General features: G+C 39.3%; 1 protein-coding gene across 11 annotated transcripts in view; it reads left to right on the top strand.

The window, feature by feature from the left end:
• LOC111251572 (secretin receptor-like) overlaps nt 1-22,763 on the top strand; it is an 82,567-nt gene that overhangs the window by 8,200 nt on the left and 51,604 nt on the right. For 9 of the 11 annotated variants that reach the window (XR_015328447.1, XR_015328445.1, XR_015328446.1 and 6 more), the window contains exon 2: nt 22,458-22,743. The exons of 1 other annotated variant lie outside the window; for it this stretch is intronic. Coding sequence is in view for 6 of the 10 variants with exons in the window: in XM_022808247.2 (XP_022663982.1) it covers nt 22,458-22,743 (286 nt within the window). In the remaining 4 variants the exon portion in view is untranslated. Of the gene's footprint in view, nt 1-1,903; nt 2,132-22,457; nt 22,744-22,763 lie in introns of those variants that run through there. One more of the 11 variants, XM_086990243.1, reaches the window with a different exon arrangement.

The following is a 22,763-nucleotide window of genomic DNA, read 5'->3' as shown; positions in this document are numbered from 1 at the left end:
TCAATGTCTTCGTGGTAGTCACATCTCGAGTGTCCACTCCATTTGAGTATAAACCAGTTGTTGCGTCTGACGCAACTTTGCTTAAGGATCACAGTGTAAGACTTCCCCGAAGGACATAATGTATTAGACGGCTTTTCATCCACGATTTTTCCTGCATTGTCATCTATCGTGAATACAGATCCGTGCGGGGAGCTATAAAAATTGTTAGAGCTTTGAAAGTATATGTGTAACAGCATCTACAGCTCTGACCTAGCGCTCTTCAGATTTCAGGGTATACCTTCACCAGTTCTGTTATATTATGTCTGAAAATTGTTTATCGCCTAGCGACACTTACCCTGTAGAATAACATTGGGTGAACCTTCCTTGCTACCGCTGTAAGGCACAGCGGTAGCAAGGATATCCGTACGTCCTTGCATACATTCGCATGTTAATCCGTTGTGTAGGAAGTGATGCGGAAGTGCAGTTACCATGAAGGGTTGGCGTTCAGCAGTACCCGGCTGAGTGGGTTTTTAAGAAAAACCGCACACGGATAAAGTGTGCGCAAACACAAAACAAAAGCACAATGACGTTTTATCTGCGCCAGCAGCAGCCTCACATCAAACGTCGAGAAATTAGATATTTTAACTAAAATAGCAAAACACTTCGACGCAATGTTATCCTGTTATCGCAATGTTATCGAAATCACCTGCGGCTAAAATTGAATTACCTACATCAACAAGAGTTTAGAGGACTTTTCAATTTACTGATACAATAGTATGCCACACGCTTTCCTAGGGAAAGGGGACCGATGTAGCCCAATCGAGGAACATCCACTACCACAAGCCTTTATCCATCATCTATGATGTAAAAAAATTAAAGCTCAAGAGAGCTCATGTTCATTGCCTCTGGCACTGAATAAAATCCAAGCATATACAGTACGTCTATATACTTCATGTCTGTCACGAATTATAAGTTGTAATAACCTTACGCTAACTTTGTTTCGTCGACCACTATTCAGCACCATTTTTCAGAAATCCCATTTATTTATTCCATTAACAATAAAGCATTTATATTTTGGCATAAACGTCTTTGAACTTCCTTCTGGGTGATAGAATAAGTAGAACTTAAAAGTACTCAGCCATAGATTACTGAAATACGCTATGCACTTCCGACCTTGAACGTGGTTCCGAGACTGACGTGGACTAATTGCACGGGGTAATGCGTGTTACCCAGTACCATCTATGCTTTTATATTATAAGCAATAGGTAAAGTCTACGTTTATTGCCGTTTGCAGTTTCGAATGTACGATTGTAAACATTCACCGTAAGCTAGATGTTGCACGTTTAATACGCCGATAGATCAACTAATCTGTGTGCTGTCGAGCAAAAATAAGCATATGGACCATTTTTTTGATATCCGTACACCGGGACTAGCATATAACATGTTTTAGTTGAAAAGGCATACTGCCAACCACTTATGTTTTGGAGTGTATCAGGATAAGGTTATGCAGACAATGCTCTAAGGCTATACCAACGGTTGTCAGCTATGACGCTACAGGCAGGTATTTAGAGTTAAATGTATGTACGGACAGGTTTATAGACGATTACATACCATTATTTTAAAATGGATTTTAATTTTATATCTGTACAGATGTTCCCACAGTTCGTGGTTCCTAAGTTTAGAAAATTTACATAATTTAACGTTAGCGTCATGCTTTTCCTTTTGATGTCTTATTTTGCAGCAGATTTACTTATTATTGAGAAATTTTAAATTGATAATGATTTTGGATATTACCTAAAATATATTGGGTGTATATTATAAAAAAAAAAATTCCAAATACAATATTTTACATATGGAACAGTGTCACCAAGCTACCATAATAACGATGACGATATCTGTGCAGACGAAATCGCTATATTTGTTATTGATGCAGGTATGACGTAAACACCCGTGGCGGTTACTATAACGGTGCCGAAAACAATAGTAATGTGCTATTTTCTCATTTAGACTGGCCATAATAATTTGGGCATATTTTGAAAGATGGTTCTAAATGTCGGACCCCGACATCGCGCTCTTGCTAGCGATCGTGCAGTGAATAGGAACATACTACTAATTCATATATTCCACTATATAAGAAATGCAACTTGCAAATGTAAGTAAGAGATATTGAACTTATATACGTCCTTCATGTTATCGTATATGTTACATTACATACACATAGGTTTTAATATTTATACGCTGAATATTATCCTATAATGTAATGCGAGTGAAGGTTATACGAAAAAAAATACAGACATATGTATTTTTTCAATATTCAAAGCCTAGTTTTTATAAAAGCTTATATTGTTTCTTAGCCAGTCTTTTACTCGTCCGCTCTGGACTGTTGTACCTTTGCTATGCTCACATGTAAAAAAATTGGCTCTTCTAAAAGGGAAGATCTCTCTGGCCGGCGGAATATATATACGTGTATAGTTACGTTGGCGATGAGTTCACCAAAAGGAGAGAATTCACAATTTTCTAGTATTTAAAGTGTTCTTCAGTCTTGCATTAAACACATGATTTGGAACAACCTCTTTTGACTAATAAAACTGTTGAGATGCACGCGCCTCAGGCATGTATTTTGCGTGGAAGATGCACGTAAGCTTGAGAATCTTCAAATAGCGATTTGCCCTTCGTTTTCATGTCTGGGTCGTCATCGGCGAACTAGGAATCTGATCTTTTCAACGCTGGCCATTCCCTTCATTGAGCAAGTCTATGGAAATCCTACTACTTCGTAAACGTAAACTCAGAATCTTACCAAAGAAAGCCAAATAAGTTACATACTTCTTTCAATTCAAGCTGAACTACTATACGTACGTAAATTTTCAGCAACACTGATAACTATCTACACCGACCGAAAATCGAAATAATTGTTTTTTACTTTAATAATTCACTGGACACAACAAGGATAAGCGTTGGATTAGAACGCTTATCCTTGTTGCTCCAAAGGTTTTGGTAGAGAATCGGGTTTCTACAGTTCCAGAAATTGACCTCGACTTAACATCGCAGGAGTACAATGCTGAATAAAATAAAAAGTGGTTTAAGTGAAAATGCATTGCATATTCCTAATTTAGATCTCTATTCACCAGGATACAGTATTTTTCTATAAATTTTTAGCGGAAATGGCTCGCCTCGACGTGACAAAATTGTAACCAAATCTCTACGTAAATCACAGAGTCGTAGGTGACCAGAGAACCTGTTTGTTACTGTCGTTGCTTTTGGATGAAAAAATGTATAATAGGGACCTCTTTAGAGACTGAAGCTTCCACATGGAACGATGGACAAAATTAGAATTTTGTGTTGTTTACTGTATCAAGATCATCGCGAACTTCAAGTTGAAATGTTGGCGTATGTTCTCAACAGCGTAGTTCCCTACGTTCTAGGGTGCGCTCGCTTCAAGGGTGCTTGATATAATGTACCGGGTACTCTAGGTATGACGTTTAACCAGCATTTCAGACAGCCAAGGCGAAGATTTTATATCTAATCTACAAACACAACGAAAATGAAGAAATGTAAAACTTATTCCAACAAACAGCAGTGAGACATTTGAAGTTTTAACATTGTCACATATGTACCTGGTACGTCTTGAATTTGTTTGTGTGCAAGTATCTCGTACTAATATAGGCTCTGTTTTAATATCTACTTTAATAAAACACTTTAAATTTTTAAAACACGGAAGTCCGAAAACCATCTAGGGTTTCACGCATCGCATACCACTTCAACAAGCATAAATTTTGTAATAATCCAGTCAAATATGCACGTTATAGATTACTTGAAAATTTACCTTATCCGTCTGTGCCTCTAGAAAAACCTCATTGATAATTTTTCTGGTAACTAATGCGCTTTAAGTCTATGGACTATTACTGATTTCATGCGAGAACGGAGTTAACAGAAGAAAGGTATAAAAATAATTTTTTTACGATTATAGAAAGATGTAGTTGGACAGAGCGAACCCGGAAATCCGTAGTTGTGACACGATATTGTGAAATTAAGCTTTGCCAATCTCAAGTTTTTTTTATGCGCTGGGTACTCGGAATCATTTATTTTTATTTAGCATAAATGATATGCCCCCTTCATGGTCTGATCAGAGTGGGTTCTGGGGAGGAGGTTCTTGGACGGTTCTGAGGTTTCTGCAACTGACTTATGCAACGTGATGGCAACCTTAATAATAAAATTTTATTATCTTTCTCAATTCCTAGCTTTCCTCATTATTATCTTTATTAGTATTATTTGATATTAACCTTCACTAACAGTGCGAGGAGAGCTAGCATGCTTCATAGTTTTAATTACCGTGACATCATATTTTAAACGACGCGTCTTAAATGACGCCGTCTCTTTATAGGCAGGTAATACCATACTTTAATAAAAGTTATGCAGTAGCTCACCTAAGCACTACGGTCACGCTAAGAGCATTGAGCTCCGGCACAATGAGTGGGCCACATCGCACTTACGGCCTCGCTGAGCAGATAAACCTGCGTACTGGCTAAAGATGCAATTTTCTTACGAATCCGTTATATCGCAGATTAAAAGTTGTAATTTCGTTTTGATAGATTGCAGAATACTCGGGTCGACTCATGATTTTGAGGCGTAAAAATGGGTTCACGTTCATCGTAACTTTACCATGTGCGAATTTCATTTCTACAAATCTATAAACGAAAATTTCCATAGGGTGAAGAAGGGATCAGCCGTGCACCTGCACGTCCTGTGTGATGTCCTGAGACGTCTTGAAACTCGAAAGGGTAGCCCCAATTGATGTTCTGCCGTTTTGTGCAGGCGGACATCTATCCTAAATGCTAGTACGAATTTTTTAATAAATTCTTTGCTGACCGGATACTCTATGTTTAGCTATCAACCGTTACTGTGGTTTCGTTTCACAATTATTATGCAAGCAAATAGATCATCATTATTATATCATATACCAAGTAAGATTATTGATACTATTTTGATCTGGTTAAAGGAATACGGCCGCATTTTTACGACAATTTGTGCCAATCACCTTAATTTTGTTAAATGGAGGTACTTTTTGCAATAAAAGAAAGCCCAGTCATTTTTTTCGATTTATTGTTGGTAGCTTTGATGTAAGACTTGATGATTGCTGCTATTTGTCACTGTAGAAATCACTCCGACCCACCCAGACGACAGCCACTCGCCTACTAGGCTATTTTTGGACATCAGAACCCGTGAACTGTAAATATACTGCTGCTTCTGCTACAAATCCAGCATAAGAATGCTCATTGCTTAAGATAATGCAGGACAGACGTTGATGAAAGCTGTCTACTTTGTGTCGACAGTACAGGTATCTTCAATAGTGGTTACGTAGCAGACACCAGAGAACCAGGGCTCTTGCCCCATAGAGTTGCTGGAGATCCATACCATCATGGAATGTGCTCTAGTTAGATGGAGCCAAATAGCTCAAAAAGGTGTCAGGCTACGTACGTGGTAGGCGGGATATTTGCTGGTAACTCCTTGTGTGAGGAACAGCAACGGATACTTGTTTTGCTTATACCGAATCATGGTGCAGGCGTCAGGATGGAAACATGATAACAGAATGAATCGGTCGCCGGAATGCTGAAGAAGTTCGCTTAGAACGATATCCAGGTGTTCATTCATATCGAACGGATAGTCGAGTTCCCAGCTACCGTCAGCATACTGTAGTGCAGCCTCTATCTCAACATTACAACCGACACTGCCATCTACAGCCTGTTTTTGAAAGAAAGATATACCACGTTGGCAAGCGGAGCGTTCGGCTATAGAAAGGAAGACCTATGCTGTAAAAGTTGTAAATGCAGTCTTCACTACCGTCAAAATTGTTTTTAGAGTCGGGAATGGCTGGTTGTCGTCGACATCTTCATCGGTGAACTCGAGTCGCGCTTCGGCGTGCCTCATTTGCGGCATTTGGTTGAAGGTGGGTACCACAACACCTAGTGAAACTTCCAATGGCTACCAAACGTATTTATGATAAGAGAAGGTAAAACAAAAATATCTAGGTAAAGCTTGCTTTCGTCAGCCATAGAAACAATGAACGTATTAAGACATATTTGGGTAATAGGTCACTACTATATTCCCGTTCGAAAATGTCAAACCTAAACGTACCGAACTGACTTACCAATAAACGTAGTCTAAAAATTATGGTAACATACAGAGAAATCGTGGTGTCAATGTGTACGTACGCCTCAAACAAACATTTTACTTACGGAGTACGAAGCCACAACTGCTAGGATAGAACAAATACAAAGATGATAAAGTTCAAAGCCCTTAGGATATGTTTTGGCTCACATAAGGATGGATGCAAAGAGTGACTAATTCTTAGCCTGGTTCCCCTGTCCTCCACAAAAAAAGATCAAAGAAATGTGAGGACCTCGTATAACACTAATATAGTAGTAATACATAATGCAGATTCAAAGGACATACTTTTCAAATAGAAATCTTTGAACGAGACTTATTCAGCACGAATTGCATTGTGTTGACACGTGAATTCTCTGTTGACCTAATCAAGTCATTTTTATCTTATCATTTATTATCGACGCCTTTATAGTTCTATTCAAATCCATGAGTATTTGTCTTCGCAGTCCTTTATTTTGCCTGCAATCTACTCGAAAGAGTTCGATAATTCTATGTATATATATGGTTTTTTATTGTTTTTTTTCGTTCGGCAACGTTCTACTTTTCTTTTTCATTACTCTTACTCTCCCCCTACCCTTATACACATTTCGGGGTTGATCTGGTGAACTTCCCTACTCTGTGGAATTGATTCTGAAGGGTCGCGATGATCTTTTCGCGAACAAGCTACCCTTTTCGCAGGTTTTACTTGCAGTCGTTGTTTTTTTAATGCGCTGCTTTTTTTTTTGCAAACAATAGTGGTGAATATTGAATGGTCTACCAGCTTCGTATACTTCAAGTCACTGAAGGACGATAGAGTATTATTTAATATTTAAAAAACGACTGATAATAAACAAAATTAGTTTAATTGCTCCTTTGATATTAAAAAAGCAGTTACTACATTTGCTAGCATGTAAAGCATCTTATAATTTCTGAGTAATTTGCGATATATTCTCAATATATTTTGAAACGACGTTATGAACAGTCGAACATTTCTAACTTCTTTTAGCAAAAAGCAGATCAAAGTATCTTTACTTTTTAATTGGTAACGATATTCTCAGGATTTCATTGATGAACTTGAAACTAGTTTTTTCTAATTTTAAATAAATATGTCGATGGATATTTTAACATCCGTTACTAATACTTTTTTCATAAGGAGAGCGATCAATTTTAGAGATAAGGAACGACAAACCCACTTCTTGGCGTGGCTAATCAAACGAGTTAACGACAAACGTTATCATTATAATACAATTACATTATCTCATGATGTTAGTCAAAATAGATCAAAATTTATTGGCAAAAATGCTCTTTATCTATTTTAATTTACTTTTCATTTTTTGGCCACTAGTTATATCTGACTAACATTCTGATCTAATGATAGTTGCCAAGTCGATCATTTCCAGTGTTCCTGAACTATCCTATGTTCTTTTTTTCATGAGCATTCAGTGAATATCCCGCAAACATCTACCTTTGGCGTGGGATGTTGAAAACGCATTTTTAGAAAATAAAAACTTTGACTTTAACCTCTGGTTATAATGATTAATTATTAAAAATAGCTTTACAACAATTTTCCATAACGTTGAGCATCCTAGTAACTATCTAAACTACAGATACTAATATTGAAATTATTAGCGTGCAACGGATAAAAAATGGCTATGCGAAATTTTAAAAACACACACGCACATCGCTATTGTTACAAGGTGACCTTTCGCGTAACGGTAAAACTACTTAGCATACTTGTGTTCAAAATGAGCCAGTCAGACAGGGTAAGTGATAGGGTCCTTTTACTTATGCTTACCTAAGTTAGGTCCCGAGAAGCCAAGTCTTTAGTTATACGAGGAGTCGAATTTAATACGGTAGTGCTCAGTGCATGCATAATGGCTTCATGTATGTTGCGAAGAAAAGCGGAAAGCTGAATTTCTAGCTCTTTGGTCACTCAGGAGTCTGAGCTTACTTAACATTCTATTTGCTTGCTCTTCAAAAGTCGAGTGGGACAAGCACCCCCGTCCCCTCAATGAAAGAGCATTTAGAGTACGTTACGTGATCCTTGTGTGGCTACAGTATAAGCTTTTTCGCCACGCGTGTCGAAAATCCCCGATCGAGCAAGGGGTAGATTGATAGCCCTGGAAGAAGTTAAAAAACGCATCAGACGGGAAGCCTATCCGCTGATGCCGTGCTGCAGATGCAAGCACAATGCAAACTTCAAGGGGCAAAACGACCGGTCTGTATCAAAGCAAACCCAAACGTCATTGTATTATGAATAATAATTACTTTTATCTGTTTCAATTCTATAGAGACTAGGTCTGCATTCAACCAACCAGAAATCTAAGAAATAAATCAGTGCACTGTTTATGTCGGTCCACAGCCTTGAGCCTTGCTGATAAGATGATTGGCGTGATAACAATGGTATATTGCGCTTTCTCATTCGTAATAGGACCATTCAGCGAACGTACTTTTTACAATATTCGCTGATCGAAATTTATTGAGCTTCTGTTGTTTGTTGGCTGTCAAAAGAGGCGAGTGTATATATCATTATCTCTATTCTACGCATCTCACATTCTGACTGGTTTCTTTTGGACAAATAGGTTACTTGAGCCTGTCGTAGATGCTTGAAGGCTATGTTTATGTTCAAATTAGACTACCTACGATCCAACGGCAATGCCAACCTAATTCACATGGGTAGAAGAAGTTATAACCGTAACAGCAGCAGCAGCAGATTCGCATATATACGTGGGATGGACTTACTGCTGTGGTCATTACGGAAGGATATTTACTTACTAAGTACTAACGTTGTCGTCCTATTTAGTTGTCTTTGTTCTTTTTCTCTCCTCGATGGTTTTTTTTTGTTTCATCTGCTCTTGTCGTTTTCCCAGCTTCACCGGCATACTCGCTCGCTCGGTAATTCCAGGGTCTGACTCGCCAGCCAGCCAGCCAGCCAGCCTCGGCACCACCCCATTTTTTCTGCTGCACTCATCTACTGCTTCCTCTTTCTCTCCATTCCTTTGCTGATGTTTATTTAGTGAAAACCTGAAAATGCATATTGTACATAGTGTGAAGATTGTGTTTATGGAACTATATCAACCACCACAGACGTTTGCTGTTAACCGCCATAGAGCAAACACGTCTCCTGAATAACGTTAATATCGCGTCCTCTCAGGCTATCAACTGTTTCCTCATCTTCAGTTTCAGCATAAATAGCAATGTACCAAGAAATGGGCAATGGAAAGCTAACGTTGCATCACCAGCCAAACAGGACAAACTACCTTGTTCTGTGTTCTCTTACCCGCCTCAATACTTTACGCTAGCATCAGCTGCAACGTAAGAACTAACTTCCTGTGCCATAAGGCGTCTTGCCGAATAACACTTGCTTGCAGGACGAATGCTTGTTTCTCACCAACTAAATATCAGTCGGCAACAAACGAGCACTTGTCATGCAAGGTAAGACTCCGTAAAAGGTCGACGACTGGTCGTTGTTTACAAAAGCATAGTCATTTAAGCGCCTGTAAAGGCTCACTGAGTATTAATAGAAAGCTTTCTTGGGGAGTGCGACGTACAATCCAGGAAGACCAATGGGAAATGTAGCACAAAATGCTGAGTTTAGCCTGAAACCATTTTCCAGATCGCTGTCATCAGTTTACAGTATTTCGCATAAACATCTATAGTAGCGAAATGCGTTGGTTACAGTATGCTCGACTTTGGTCAAATCATATTCTAAACTACCGAATAGAATTAAATATAGGCAACTGTCTATTGAATAGAGGTAAGTTTGTCTTCGCCAATCCAATAAGTTTACTACAGGTGCAAAAGTTAGCCGCTGCCAACTTCATTGAGGTAGCGCTACTCTCACTGTTTCTAGGATTTTTTCTTAATGATCGCGTCGCATATACCACTTTCGGTACAGCAGGTTATCTGCAATGATTGGGGAACAAATAGCCAATGTAGGGGGGAACAAAGGGAAAAACGAATGAGAATCAATATACTTTATGCTGTGCTCAACTCTAAATGAAGAAGGTGGTATTTATTTTTCGCGAGGACAATTGCTAAATTTATTACATAGTTAGAACTGGTATGAGCAAGGCAAACAAATTTACTGTTCTTGGCCAAATCCGTGCCACCGTTGGATTTTACACGTAGTCCATTTAGAATCTTTCGCCCTTAATTTGCTCGCTATACAATTCGAATGGTGTAGGAAGATTAATGGAGGGAAAATATGGTTTCGCTTACATTTTTTTTATCTTTAGGAATGGGAACATTTGGACCTTGTCCAGCTTTCCTTTAAAAGTAGTCTATTTAGGCCAACATTTAATCATGCAGGCACAGCTTATTGCAAAGCTATACCAATTGTTTTTATTGCGAGAGCAGCATAGTGTTACGGTTTCGCTTTTAATAACAATGACGAAATATCTGAAACGTTTTCGCCTGAATTCTCCTTATTATTGAAGAAATTATGTTTGCGGACTATCTACCGTGTTAGCGCTCTGTAAAAATACGATGCTCATATTTATACGAGCACTTTAACGAGCGTATACGGAATAAACGCTTCATTCTACGGAATCTAGCAGCGGTTAGTACGCCGCGTCATTTTTTTGGGTACTAAGTAAACCATCGTGTATCGCGTTCCTGTAGTTGATATGAATTGTTGGCTTTATGGTACAGCCGCTTATTGTGGTGTTTTTATCTAGTACGTACTATCGAAAACTTGATTTCTTTTACTAAAAATTGTTTCTTTAAACTTAGAGATTTTTTTTAAACTATAGTAGTGTTTGATTGATATCGCTTGATTAAAATGTCTTCAAGTTTGTTCTTAGGCCAACTGACAGATTTTAAGGGCTCGTTAGTATTGTATAAATGGCCTCCAAAAGAAAAACGCAAGTAGACGAGATCCGAGTTGTCAGTTTCCTTGGAGCCAATAACCGCACGTATAAAACAACGCCCGAAAGCGGCAGAAAGATTTCGTTCACTGCCCATGAAAAACGTCGTTGCTTTGTGACTTACGGTCGGCGACGCCGTTCTGATTTTTCTGGCTGCTTATTAATAAGATAAGACAAATATTTCCTAAAGTACCTTCATTTGTTTAGATTTTGATCGAGACAATTCATCCGACATAACATTATCTCTTATTGTCTATTTTTCAGCATGCTTTTTTAGGTATGCTTAGACTATACGGAGGTACTCAGTCAATATCCTGTCAGTTGAAAACGTACGCTCGGTTTTTCTCGGTAAACAAGTGTAGGCCCTGTATGGTATTTTGATCATAAAAGCGGAGATCCGTCTATGGCCCTCGTAACAGCTTCGTCCGCTGCCGCCTTTACCAGTTTGAGAACGTTGGTCAGAGGGAGAGAAAATGTCGCAGAAAAACGACTTTTCAGTGAAACACACCTATACAACGATTTAATTAATAGTAACTATTAACTACGAAGCAGTTAGAATTAGAAGTTCTGATGGCAAAACGATATATTCGCAGGCTTGGACAAATGATTAAAGGTGATGAAGTATTTGCGCCGACAGAAGCCTTTATTCAGTGTACAACCCTCATTCAATTTTGAATTGTAGGTCTAAACGAGTGTACTACAGAAAGTGCAACAAAAACAACGGCCCCCTATTTGGAGTACTCACTAATTAATTTCGAAACTAATCGATTCGGTCATTTTTCGAGTTTGACTCTTTAATTATTAAAAATGGCTCTCTCTCCCATTTCAATCGGTTCTGACCGGAGCTCTGCTGTGGTTAACTTGTCACCAATCAAAAAACTCTTCAACCTTTTTAAACACAAAGACATTAGAGAGGGTATATTTTGCTCATATATATACATATTGGAAAGTAAATATAGTTGATTCTTAATAATGGCTTTGCAACTTACCTTGTTGACGACAGTTTATTCTAGATACAAACGGCCCCGTAGCCGCCTCAGTGTGCCTTCATAGTGAAAAAGTGATCCAGTGATTCTTTTGAACTGTCGTTGTACTTCTGTTCTAGGAGGGTGGCTAAATATACTATATATGTATATAATATACTATATATATATGTTCTAGGAGGGTAAATGTGGCTATTAAATAATTGTGAATAACGTTGGGGGCCAAGTCCTAGGCAGGACTATTCGCTTGAATATTCAGTTGGTGCTAGCTCACTCCATCGTTGTCATCACGTAATGCTGTTGAATCAGCTGTTAAGAAGTTCAGTGTCTTTGTCAGGAGTTCGTGATATGGCAGCTGTTCGAGTACTTGGATTCGCGAGCCGATTTCAGGTGCATCGATGAACACACTATATACAAGTTGCCCCTTCCGTGAAAGTGCTGCATCATCTAAGGACACTGAGCAGGCCAATAAGGTATTTAAAGTCCGCACTGCTCGTTCGGGAGTGTCCTAATTCGGTGAATTAAGAGATCTTCCAGAAGCTTGCAAATATCTTTTTTTTTTTGGTTATTCCTCGCCTAATTGGTGAGTCTGCCAGTGATTTTTTACGTTCCAAGATTTAAAACCTTCCAAGAAAGTAAAACTTAGTCCCTGTCCTTATTATACTTCCGGCATTTCAACAGCTGTTAGAGGTTCGCCTCGCAACACAATTGTTCGCTTCAGATCTTTGTCCCGTAGGTCGTTCAGGCCTAGTAATTTATTGTTTGCGAGCTGTTATATGACCTCGGATAGCACTTATACTGTGAAATCTAGCTCTATGCTGGTATTATCCTACTCACACTAGGCACTTAAGTACCAAGAGACATTGTAAGGGATGATATGACGCGGTTCCCGTATGTATTGTTGAAGAAGACCTTCAGAGCATCAGTGTCTACATAACAAGATGCGCTAAAGTTTCGTCCCTTCCTTAACCATACGTAGGAATGGCCTGAGGTTCGTATAGCAGACGTTCTTCTTGCTTATGTTCATATTCGTACTTCGCTTACTTTTATGTGCCCCTATCTAGGCTATTAAGCGGCACTGAAAACCTTCATTTCGAAACGAGCTAAAGCTCTTTTTTTTTTTTGTTTAATATCGTAGAGCCTTACTCCTCGAGCATTCGTGATTCCACTGAGGTCTGCCTTTTCAAATCTTTACCTTTTCTAAGCATAACTAAAGCCACTCTTGACACCTGGGTTCCGATTGCACGGGAATAGAGCGAGACCCGTTTGTTCTCTATGAGCTTGCCTCAATTTTTTGGCACGGAGGCCCACTACCTGTTATAGTCCGTACCTGCCCTTAGTGTGACTTCATTCGGACGAGAATGTGATGAGTAATTGCTCAGTTGATGTTTAGAAACATAACTTCCTTTTCGGTCAGGCTCATTGCAAATGCATACAGAACTGAATTGCTCATTGGGAGGTTCGACGCGCGAATTGAGGTGCGGGTCACCACCTAGTGCTCTGAGTAACCCGTCTATAACAGCGGCTGTCTATACGTGCCTCTGTATATTTAACCTTGCATTAAAGTCCATAACAATAATTGTCTATATCGAATCATGTCGTCGACCTTTCACTTCATCGTTTTAGACTTCTGTTTTCGTAACCTCTAAGTCTCGCTAAAGCGATTCTATTTGGAATTTTCGTTGTGCTAAGGTTTCGAAGACATCATAAAGGAACTCTGAACATTTCGCTCAGGCTTGATGTGTCTCTGTCTATTGCTAGAGCCCAGGTGAGCTACAACTGTTGCCTTGTCTGCCACTTCCAAAGAAATCACTGCTTGATATCCTACAGGTTCCTTGCAGCTTCTTCAAGAGTTTTACTTCTCGCTTGGTAGGAACAGCCGTTTTTATGTGCCATCGTTCTATGAATCGTTTGATCCGCAATGACTTATGACACTTGTGGGTACAATGCAAATTCTAAGGCGTCTTTTATCTCACTGACTCCGCGTTTGTTCACTGACGCTCATTCCAAAAGTAACCGATGCTTTTTTTTCAGCAGCACGTAAAGAACCTTCTCTTCTACCTCTCGAAAGCACCTTGCTTCGGCTTCCAGTACGCACTTCGGTTCTTTTTGTCGGCGCTACCTTTGTTGATGCGCTGGCTGTTAACTCCTGCGATCTTATTTATATTAGCCTATTATGAAGTATTTTGATAGATCGCCCATTCATTGCAGATGGCAGGACAGGTTTAGGTTTCCTAGTGGACGCTTCCTCACTTTAGGCAAATCACCACTCGTCTAATATATTAACGCTTCGAGTGATCCAGTTTGATATGTACGTGATAATATTATCCAAATAATACTATTATTCTTAATATTACCATTCTTTACTTAGTAAAGATATAATACATACGCGCTAAATGACAAACGTTTATTTCAACGTCGGCGTTGCCACTTACCATAAAAATGGAGCAATAAGATCGATATTACGTATGGGTCAGTGTTTAGCTGGTATCTTCTTTTTACACTTATTCGTATATAGATTATTTAGGTGACATTGCAGAGAAAGCACGCGTTTGATTGCGGATTGATCCAATCACCGATCCGCTGTAAAACTTAACCATGGATATGGATGCGTTTACAGTATATACGAACCGTTACGATAGGTAAAGATTAAGAATAAATGCATTTTGCTTTGGAAGCTGTACTCTTAAACATTGTTTTTCAATGACTTGCATCATACGAGGGTGGTCTTCTTAAGCAGATATTTTTCTAGGTTATTGATCCCTAATAGAAAGGTTTTTCGCAGATATATTTTAATTATTTGCCTACTCAGTTGGACATTTCAGGCGAATGATTGGCTTACTAATATCATTTATTTTCATCCTTATATTAAAATATATATGAAGAGCAGAAATGAAAAGGGCCTATGATTCATTCAATGGTGCTATTGAATAGTGGCTGAAATTCCTTCAATAGGTGGATCGATCTCTTGAAAAGCTCCCTCAGAGCAGTTGTAAAATGGAACATACAAGCCTAGAAGCAATGCAGAGAAACAGATCTCACACTATTGCTACTTTTTTTTTTATAAAGACACACGCTAGTTTGATAGCTGTTGATTAATAACGTTTCATGAATAATGCATTAATGATACGACGTTTAAGCAGCAGATTTTCTAGGAATGATATAAGATACTATATTTTACCCGTGAAACATATTATGCCAGACACACATACGATACGGCCTTTGTTGTCCAAAGGCCGTGTGTACGACTGCGCTGTCCTTCTGCGCGCCATGCTATTGAGGAAGGCGTCCTAGAATATGACCCCATGTGGTATCGTACAAAGGCATAGTTTAGCTTTCGTTCGAGTGATGGTAGAAGTCATTAGCACACACACTATGGTGAAAGGCATACACTGCGTAGCGGACAAGCACTTGTCAGCTGCTCCTGTGTCGCTCCTTCTATATTCCGTCCGCCATAGCACGAGTAGGGAAGAATTCCAGATAGATTTCAATCATTCATCCTTTCCATTGTCCGGCGAATTTTAGGTAGACGGGCGTTTTAGGTGAGCCAGACTAGCTTTGTAGATCCTCAACAAACAGCGGCGTATCCGCTAGGAAATACACGTCGCGGCTATGGCAGGCCCAGAGTTCTCTTGAAGAACGCAGACTTCACGCGGTTCAGCTTACCCAGCTGGGCTGTGATGAATTTCTCTCAAAAAAGCTTAATGCCACATGAGACCATCGATGCAAGCTCGATATTGAAAAAAACGTATCGCCATATTTAGGAGAAGGGGCAACGGCTTTTCTATGCCTGCGCCATCTACTAATATTTTTCTGACGTGTTCCGTTACATGCCTAGTGGGACAAACTCCGGAGCAGGATTAAGTCAGTCCTAGATAACAAAACCTGCGTCACGTATCCCAAAGGTAAGATGCGTAACTGGAAAGTGTCATTACTTTTCGAAACCTCATGGCTTCTTTAAGTTGATTTCCGTTGCATAGTTATGAGTCAAGGCTAACTTTGAAGCTGGTAGTAGCGGTCCTGCAACGAATAAGAGGGCTGTACAAACCATTCTCGTTCTATGTGGCCTGTCATAATGAGTATGAAAAACAATGTGTAGGAAAGGTAAATAACTTGCGCTGGACGATCGCCGAATTATCGTCAGAATAACTACACATTTCTTACAAATCATGCCGAGCCAATTCGAAGCATCGTTCGATGCTAAAAGGGCGACCAACAAAGACTAAGGCGAACGATCTGAATTTCGAGCAAATGCAAACTTGTAACCAACTGTTTCAGGAGAACTTGAACGCACTCCAGTAAGAGCTAGGTTTACCAATCACCGTGGCAATTACGAGCGGCAAGACATTTGTGTATGGTAATGACTTTGAAATGATAGCCTAAGTGTTTGACCTTCAGTTCAAAGAAGATCTAAAATTGCAAGAAAGCTGCAAGATCCGGTAAGAACGTTACGAAGAACAACATTGCTCGGTAAAATGATTCTGAAAGTTGATAGAATAGGCCGAAGGTGTTTGTTCACAGCAGTACACGGGCTTGCACGCTATTACTTGTAAAACGTTTTTTGCAAATAAAGTCAATGCCTGTGATGAGTCAACCATCGTAGTTACTGGAGCATCGCTTTAACCTTTTCCTTTCTAAATCTTAAGAAATCTTGAAAAAGAAAATATTTTCGAGAGAAGGGAGAGCAATACTAAGGTTTGTGCCTACGATTTAGTTCGAAAGCTATCTTAGGCAGCGAAATAAACGGCGGCGTATTTGTCTTAAATTCGGCCGGGGTTACTTGCGAGGTAATAACTAGGATTTAGAAGATCTGGCATAGTTTGTACAAAGTCATTCACATCACAACTGTATGAATAAGAGATTAAATAACAGCAATTCAAACATGTTTCCTATGTAATAGAAGCGACAGGATGCTAGTGAGGCTAGAGGCTAGTGAGAGCTGAAGACTACGCAGCCGGTATTGCCATTTACTCAGAAAACTTATTTTCCCTGCAGCAGGCACTTTTAGCGTTAGCCCCCTTCTTGCGTACCAATTAATCCTGCAAAGCACTAAGCAGGCTTCGAGCACGCGATATGTTCATAACTTTGTATGAATTCAAACTATAAAATGAATTCATTGAATTTGTAAGCCGTTTGTCTAACTTAGAGCTCAAACGTACGTTTTCTCTAAACTTATTCTGTAGCTAGTTTTGTCCTACAGTCGTGTAAGTTAGCGGGTTTGGAAAGGCTTGAACGCGAAACGTTTAATAAAAAAATCTTCCAAACTCTCATTGGCTACAAATATTTTTTAATCGAAACGTTAAACTTCCAGTTAGCTATTTTCTTTAGACAGCTTATCCCAATGAGTTTGTATTAGCCAAATGCGTTCAGGGCGTCTCACATGAAGAGATCTTTGAAGAGTCCCAAAGTTTGCCGCAATCAACTTGCTTATCTCGTAGCCAATACGTTCTTTTCTAGAAAAAATCCCGACGCCAATCAACCTCAAGCTAACAGGGCATTTACTGAACTGTATAGAAAAAGTATTAGGTACTGACTGATATTTCTACAGGACCCAAGCTGTCGTAGAACTTTTGTCCACCCTAGACAAATTTCCACCCTAGACAGTATCATAATCGCTACCATATACGTATAACGACATGTGACACGTGGTTTTTAGTTAGCATGGTATCTGTTAGAGCTTAGGTCAGATCTGTTCATAATACAATGGTTAGTCTTCGACGTACCATTTGACTCATTTTCAAAGTACCATTGTTTTCTACGTTCTGGTTTAATGTAAGTGTCATTTTGTTGTATATACTCGACCAGAGATACAGTTTTCTAATGGAGTATAATCTAGCGCTACATATATGTAATGTCGTACATGTCTTTGATCCTATTTCGATTGTTATGTAATAACAAAATAATAGCGATGGTTCAATACAGGTCTAAGCCATTCCACTGCAGCCCGAGCTGCATTTGGCGGACGTTACAAATATGATATGTGTTACAGATCTTGTTTGTTCTTCTAGCGTTTAGTAGATGGCCATAGAGATGCATCCATGTGTTAGGCGCTGCTTGGCTTTATCTGACGCTACCTAATCACCTTGTACCTGCGATTTTTGATATTAAGTTTTCGCAGGCAATAGCCTGTATGTCATTGTGTTTGGTAGGCTCATCCCTTCCTATCACTGTCAGGCTCACCTGCGCCAACGTTCATTAAGATACCGATCAGTTGGAAAGACGTTTCTATGTCAATTGACGCGCACAGGGTTGACTTTATTAATATAAATAGAAATGTATATATCAGTGCCAATGACGCTCAGCTTTATAGGGAAACATAGCAGCAAAAATAAAACATTTCCTGAGCCTGATATTATAAAAAAAAAAAAAAAAAAAAAACGATATAAGAGAACGATGGAAACCGGATAAACTTATAGCAGAGTCATAAAACTTCTTTGAACAAACATAATGAAATTATCTAATACGAGAAAAGGCAATACCTCTTATGTTTTCAATCCCAGTAAACGTGTAAATTTTGCATTTTAAATCTTTTTTCCGTCAATATTGTTCCTATGCAGAGTTCAGGTTCTGTGCGAAGTTGCTTGGTCAGAAGATAAACGGTTCTCATCACACGGTTTTTAACGTCGGATACTCTTTCAAGCCGCCTTATTATTTGAAGACACATTATCCTATCTTAGCAGGCACCTACGGTCGCAAGCAAGAAAACCTGTTGCCATGTTTTAACAATTGCACATTGCTTGCGGCGTTACTTTTGTAGAAGTAGAATTAAGGACAGATGCCTAACAAGCTGATCAATGTTACTGTGAACGGTCTAAACCATGATCCGATAAATAATTTGTATATTAAGAAAGTCGTGCGACATAAATTTTGTTTCGATCGCCCTATGATATTTCACACAACAATCTAGCGGTCTTCTCTTTATTTTTGTATAATACGAAAGGACGTTATTGGCTTACCCTCAATAATGAAATGCTTGTGACTGTGATAAATAAAATAAGGGGTTTGCATATTTTGAGATAAATCAAGTAAACAGCCCATAGATTACGCACGTTTGCCATTGAGGGCAAGCAAACTCCTTGTAATGTGTGCTATTGTTTATAACCATTATATATATATATATATATAGCATGCAGATTTACTTACTAAGTCAATCATCAAAATTTTTCATAAACTGAACACCCATCTGTATATTCCTTCTAAATTTTTTTACCGCCTTTCAAATCGAAAATCTATCGTTCTTTGCAACAGGACAACTTATTAGGTTTTTGTATGACGGTCTTTTGGGTATACTATTTTGGATACGCGCAGTCAGGAAAATATTACCTGTTGACTCTACACAATAGCTTAAAAGTTAGAACCTTAAACCTATACATATAGATCGAAGACTGCTAAGAACACTAGGCTTTCAAGGAGACCTTTAACGAAGCAGCAGTTCGTTAGTAATCGACGAATTACAAGAATAAAAGTTGAAGTTTTAAAGAGCATATAGAACCCCGGGATCTCAAACGGAACCGGGATTCCTATGATCGGGCACCGCGTGCCTCGAAGTACGCTTTATGATACTGTAACGAAAGCACTGTAGATGGGAAAGAAATGCAAAAAAGATTTTTGACAGTAGTTATCATTAAATGATACAGCCATTACGAAACGGTCAATGACGCCAGGCGTCACGGATTCTAGAGCTTCTGAGATCTATGGCGCGCTCATTCACACTATTCAAGCTACTTATTCAATAACAATACATGACCACGCGCCAATTACGACCTGGGGTTGTAAACACGAGTTGAACGATGGTTTTAGCCTCCATACTTCCGAAATTCCAGTTCCTGTAATTTCGATGGCTTCCAAGCTCTGAACAACCATATATATATATATATATATATATGTACTTATGTTTGATGAGCTATAACCAATCGAAGGTGAGAAGCTCTCTAGACAAAGAACGATGCTTCAATAAGAAGTTGACAAATATTTTTGTTAGCTGTTTAGAAATATCGCTTGTTCTTTACAATAGATAGATTGTTTAGGGTTTCAAACTGTGAGACTTCAAGCGATATTGGCGCGCAAATCGAAAGCGGCAAAGATATTGTCAAATTTTAACTAAATATAATAATTACGAGATTTACCTTTGTTTATTCTCGGGTCGTTGACATCATTACAATATATGAATTTGCTTAATAATGCTTTTTATGCGATACATGCTTAAGTTGGCTGAAAATATGATATAAAGCACAGATCTCTTATTAGGGTAGAAGAGATTTTTCACTGCAAAAAATGCACTGCTGTACCTTGGGCATTGCGTAACAATTCTGTGGTAAAGCTTAATTTAGAAATGAAATAACCCAGTTACATTTATTAAATAAAACAGGGTAAAAAGAAAAGCATAATCATACGGTCATCATCGCTGAAACTAGTGTTGAATAAAAAAATCTCTTCTTGACCTTAATAAAATGCCAGCTTTCACCGTCATCATTCAACAAGTATATTAATTGAAGAGAAAAATACAACTGCGCATCTATAGTAGCTCCCGTACGATATTAGAATAAACGCTTGTGTCCTTCGGCGCCTTAGGTCTTCTTAATTGTTTCATGTAGTGCTGTGTTAAAGCGGTAATAGATTTGTTTGCGTTATAGGACTGTTAAGGCTGTGCTAGGACCTACTATATGTCACTGTATTACTAAAAAGTACTAGTTCATAATTGAAACATATGCTAGTGAGCTCCTTGGATTTTCGTCAAATAGTTGAATTCCAGCGGAAAAAGTAACTCTAACTAGCTTGGACATTTCATTAGTTCCCTGGGCACTCAGACGGTAGCCGATAAAATGTCTGAATTTTAGCTTGACGCATGCTATATTATATAAACATTTTTTCCGGCACAATAATATTAAGTTCTTGAATATTACGTAATAGCATGACGAGCTTAAAACAAAGGGGAATTTCCTTAGTGACAAGTGGCGTTGCAGTTTCGCCCATAGCAGTAATTTTCGTACAGTTATACTTACTAACTAAGATAATGTCCATAGTATAGTTTTTTACACAATTTTTTTCGGCATCTAGCCTGAGATGTTGCATTGGCGCCGTCTCCTTGTCCGCAAAGAAGACCTTTTTTGCTGTGCTCTTCCTTACCCCAGAAATATTGAGGCGATCTTCAAGTCTTGAAACACGTCGTGCGCAGAAGTAAGAAACTGGGTTGGTCAAGCCTTGATTTGGCTCCTAGACGAGGTCCTGTAGCAGAGGTGACAATATCATATATATATATATGATGGTGATAGTACGTATAGCAAACGTACGCCCGGAACCTCAAAATGTAAGTCGTAGAGGATGACATTGCGCGAGCGTGTCTGAGCTGATGATAGCCGCTTACCGTTACAACGCTACGTTTTCACCCGGCTACATTTAGTGTGACGTTAAGCCCTATAATACGACCGATTATGGGTTTATGAAGCTTTTGATGAACAAAGACAATAGTAAAACTCACAACAGTCGTACGGATCATAATCCCCTTGGACATTTTTCACTCATTTAAAGGGCGGCGAACAGCGTAATATAATCATTGCTGCACAAATGGATACGATGGATCCTTGCCACCCTATATTTGACGTTTCCCTAGACGCGCTACGTCTGCCTGCGTCATTCATAGATCTAAGCTGTTAACGCCTATTATAGATTATACGAATTATATAACGATGCAGCATTACGTATTATATAGCTAACTCGCTTTTAAAATAGAAACTTTCGGATTACACTTTTCTATACGATGTACTACTAAACCGGTTTAATTCAGGCTGCACCTTGTACAAGTCACTAGGTTTGTCACTATCACTACGTGTACGTTTATGGCGAAATATACAGGCTCTAAGACTGTCGAGAGCTTTTTCTCTCTCAGTCACTTATATACAATTTATATTCGAACATAGCCGTTTGAGCGATTTACTGTTACAATGAAAAGTGTCTTCGCTCAGAGTTAAAGTATATCCTCAAAAACGCAGACAAAGGTGTTCGAAGGGAACAAGGCAGCCCAATGTCACCAGTGTAGTATGGTGGTTCGGACATGGCGTGATACGCCCTGATTCACGGGCGCGTTCGACATACCGCGGCTGTATGTAATGTGACGCATAGGGCATAGTACAAGTAGTGCGTCAAAGTGGTGACAGCTCGTTATTGTGACAAAGATCCAACTGCTGCCGCCTGTAGGAACTGCACGTTCGACAAAAGGAGTTGCTTCGAACCAGGTAGGCTCCGACGTTAGCCACGACGGAAGAAGGGGGCAGGAGGGCAAAAAGGAAGAATGTCTGGGCTAAAAAGCGGAGAGCAAAAGAAGCTCTGCTTAGAACGATGGTCGATAGCACCTCATGCCATAGGCAAAGGTCTCACGAGGGACAAATTAGGCAAGGGCAGCCTCTTTTGCCGATCGAAATATATTACAGTTGTATGCCACCATTAAATACACATACATATATACTTTTGCATTAATGTTAACTTTCAGGACACGGATGCCCTGTTCTCCGAATATGGATCGACCCGTACTGCTAGCTCGATTGCCGGTGTTGCGGTGACATCGTCAGTCGGAACAGGGTCATTGGGCATTGCTGCGTCGGCTGCCGAGTTATGCGTTGGAACAGCTTTGAACAGCAGCGATGTTGCCGTATCAGCAACATCTGAGGGGGTTGCCTGCGCCGCTGAATGGGATGGCCGTTTATGCTGGAAGAATGCAGCCCCCGGCGAGGTCGTCGCCATGTTCTGCCCAGAAGGACGCTTCTTTAACTCTTCTTGTAAGTGATGATCATTCAGT

The sequence above is a fragment of the Varroa destructor genome, unplaced genomic scaffold (genome assembly GCF_002443255.2).
Source record: "Varroa destructor unplaced genomic scaffold, Vdes_3.0 BEIS01000005.1, whole genome shotgun sequence".
Classification (NCBI taxonomy): domain Eukaryota; kingdom Metazoa; phylum Arthropoda; class Arachnida; order Mesostigmata; family Varroidae; genus Varroa; species Varroa destructor.
Note: the sequence above shows the minus strand (reverse complement) of the source record. Positions and strands in the feature narration are given on the sequence as shown.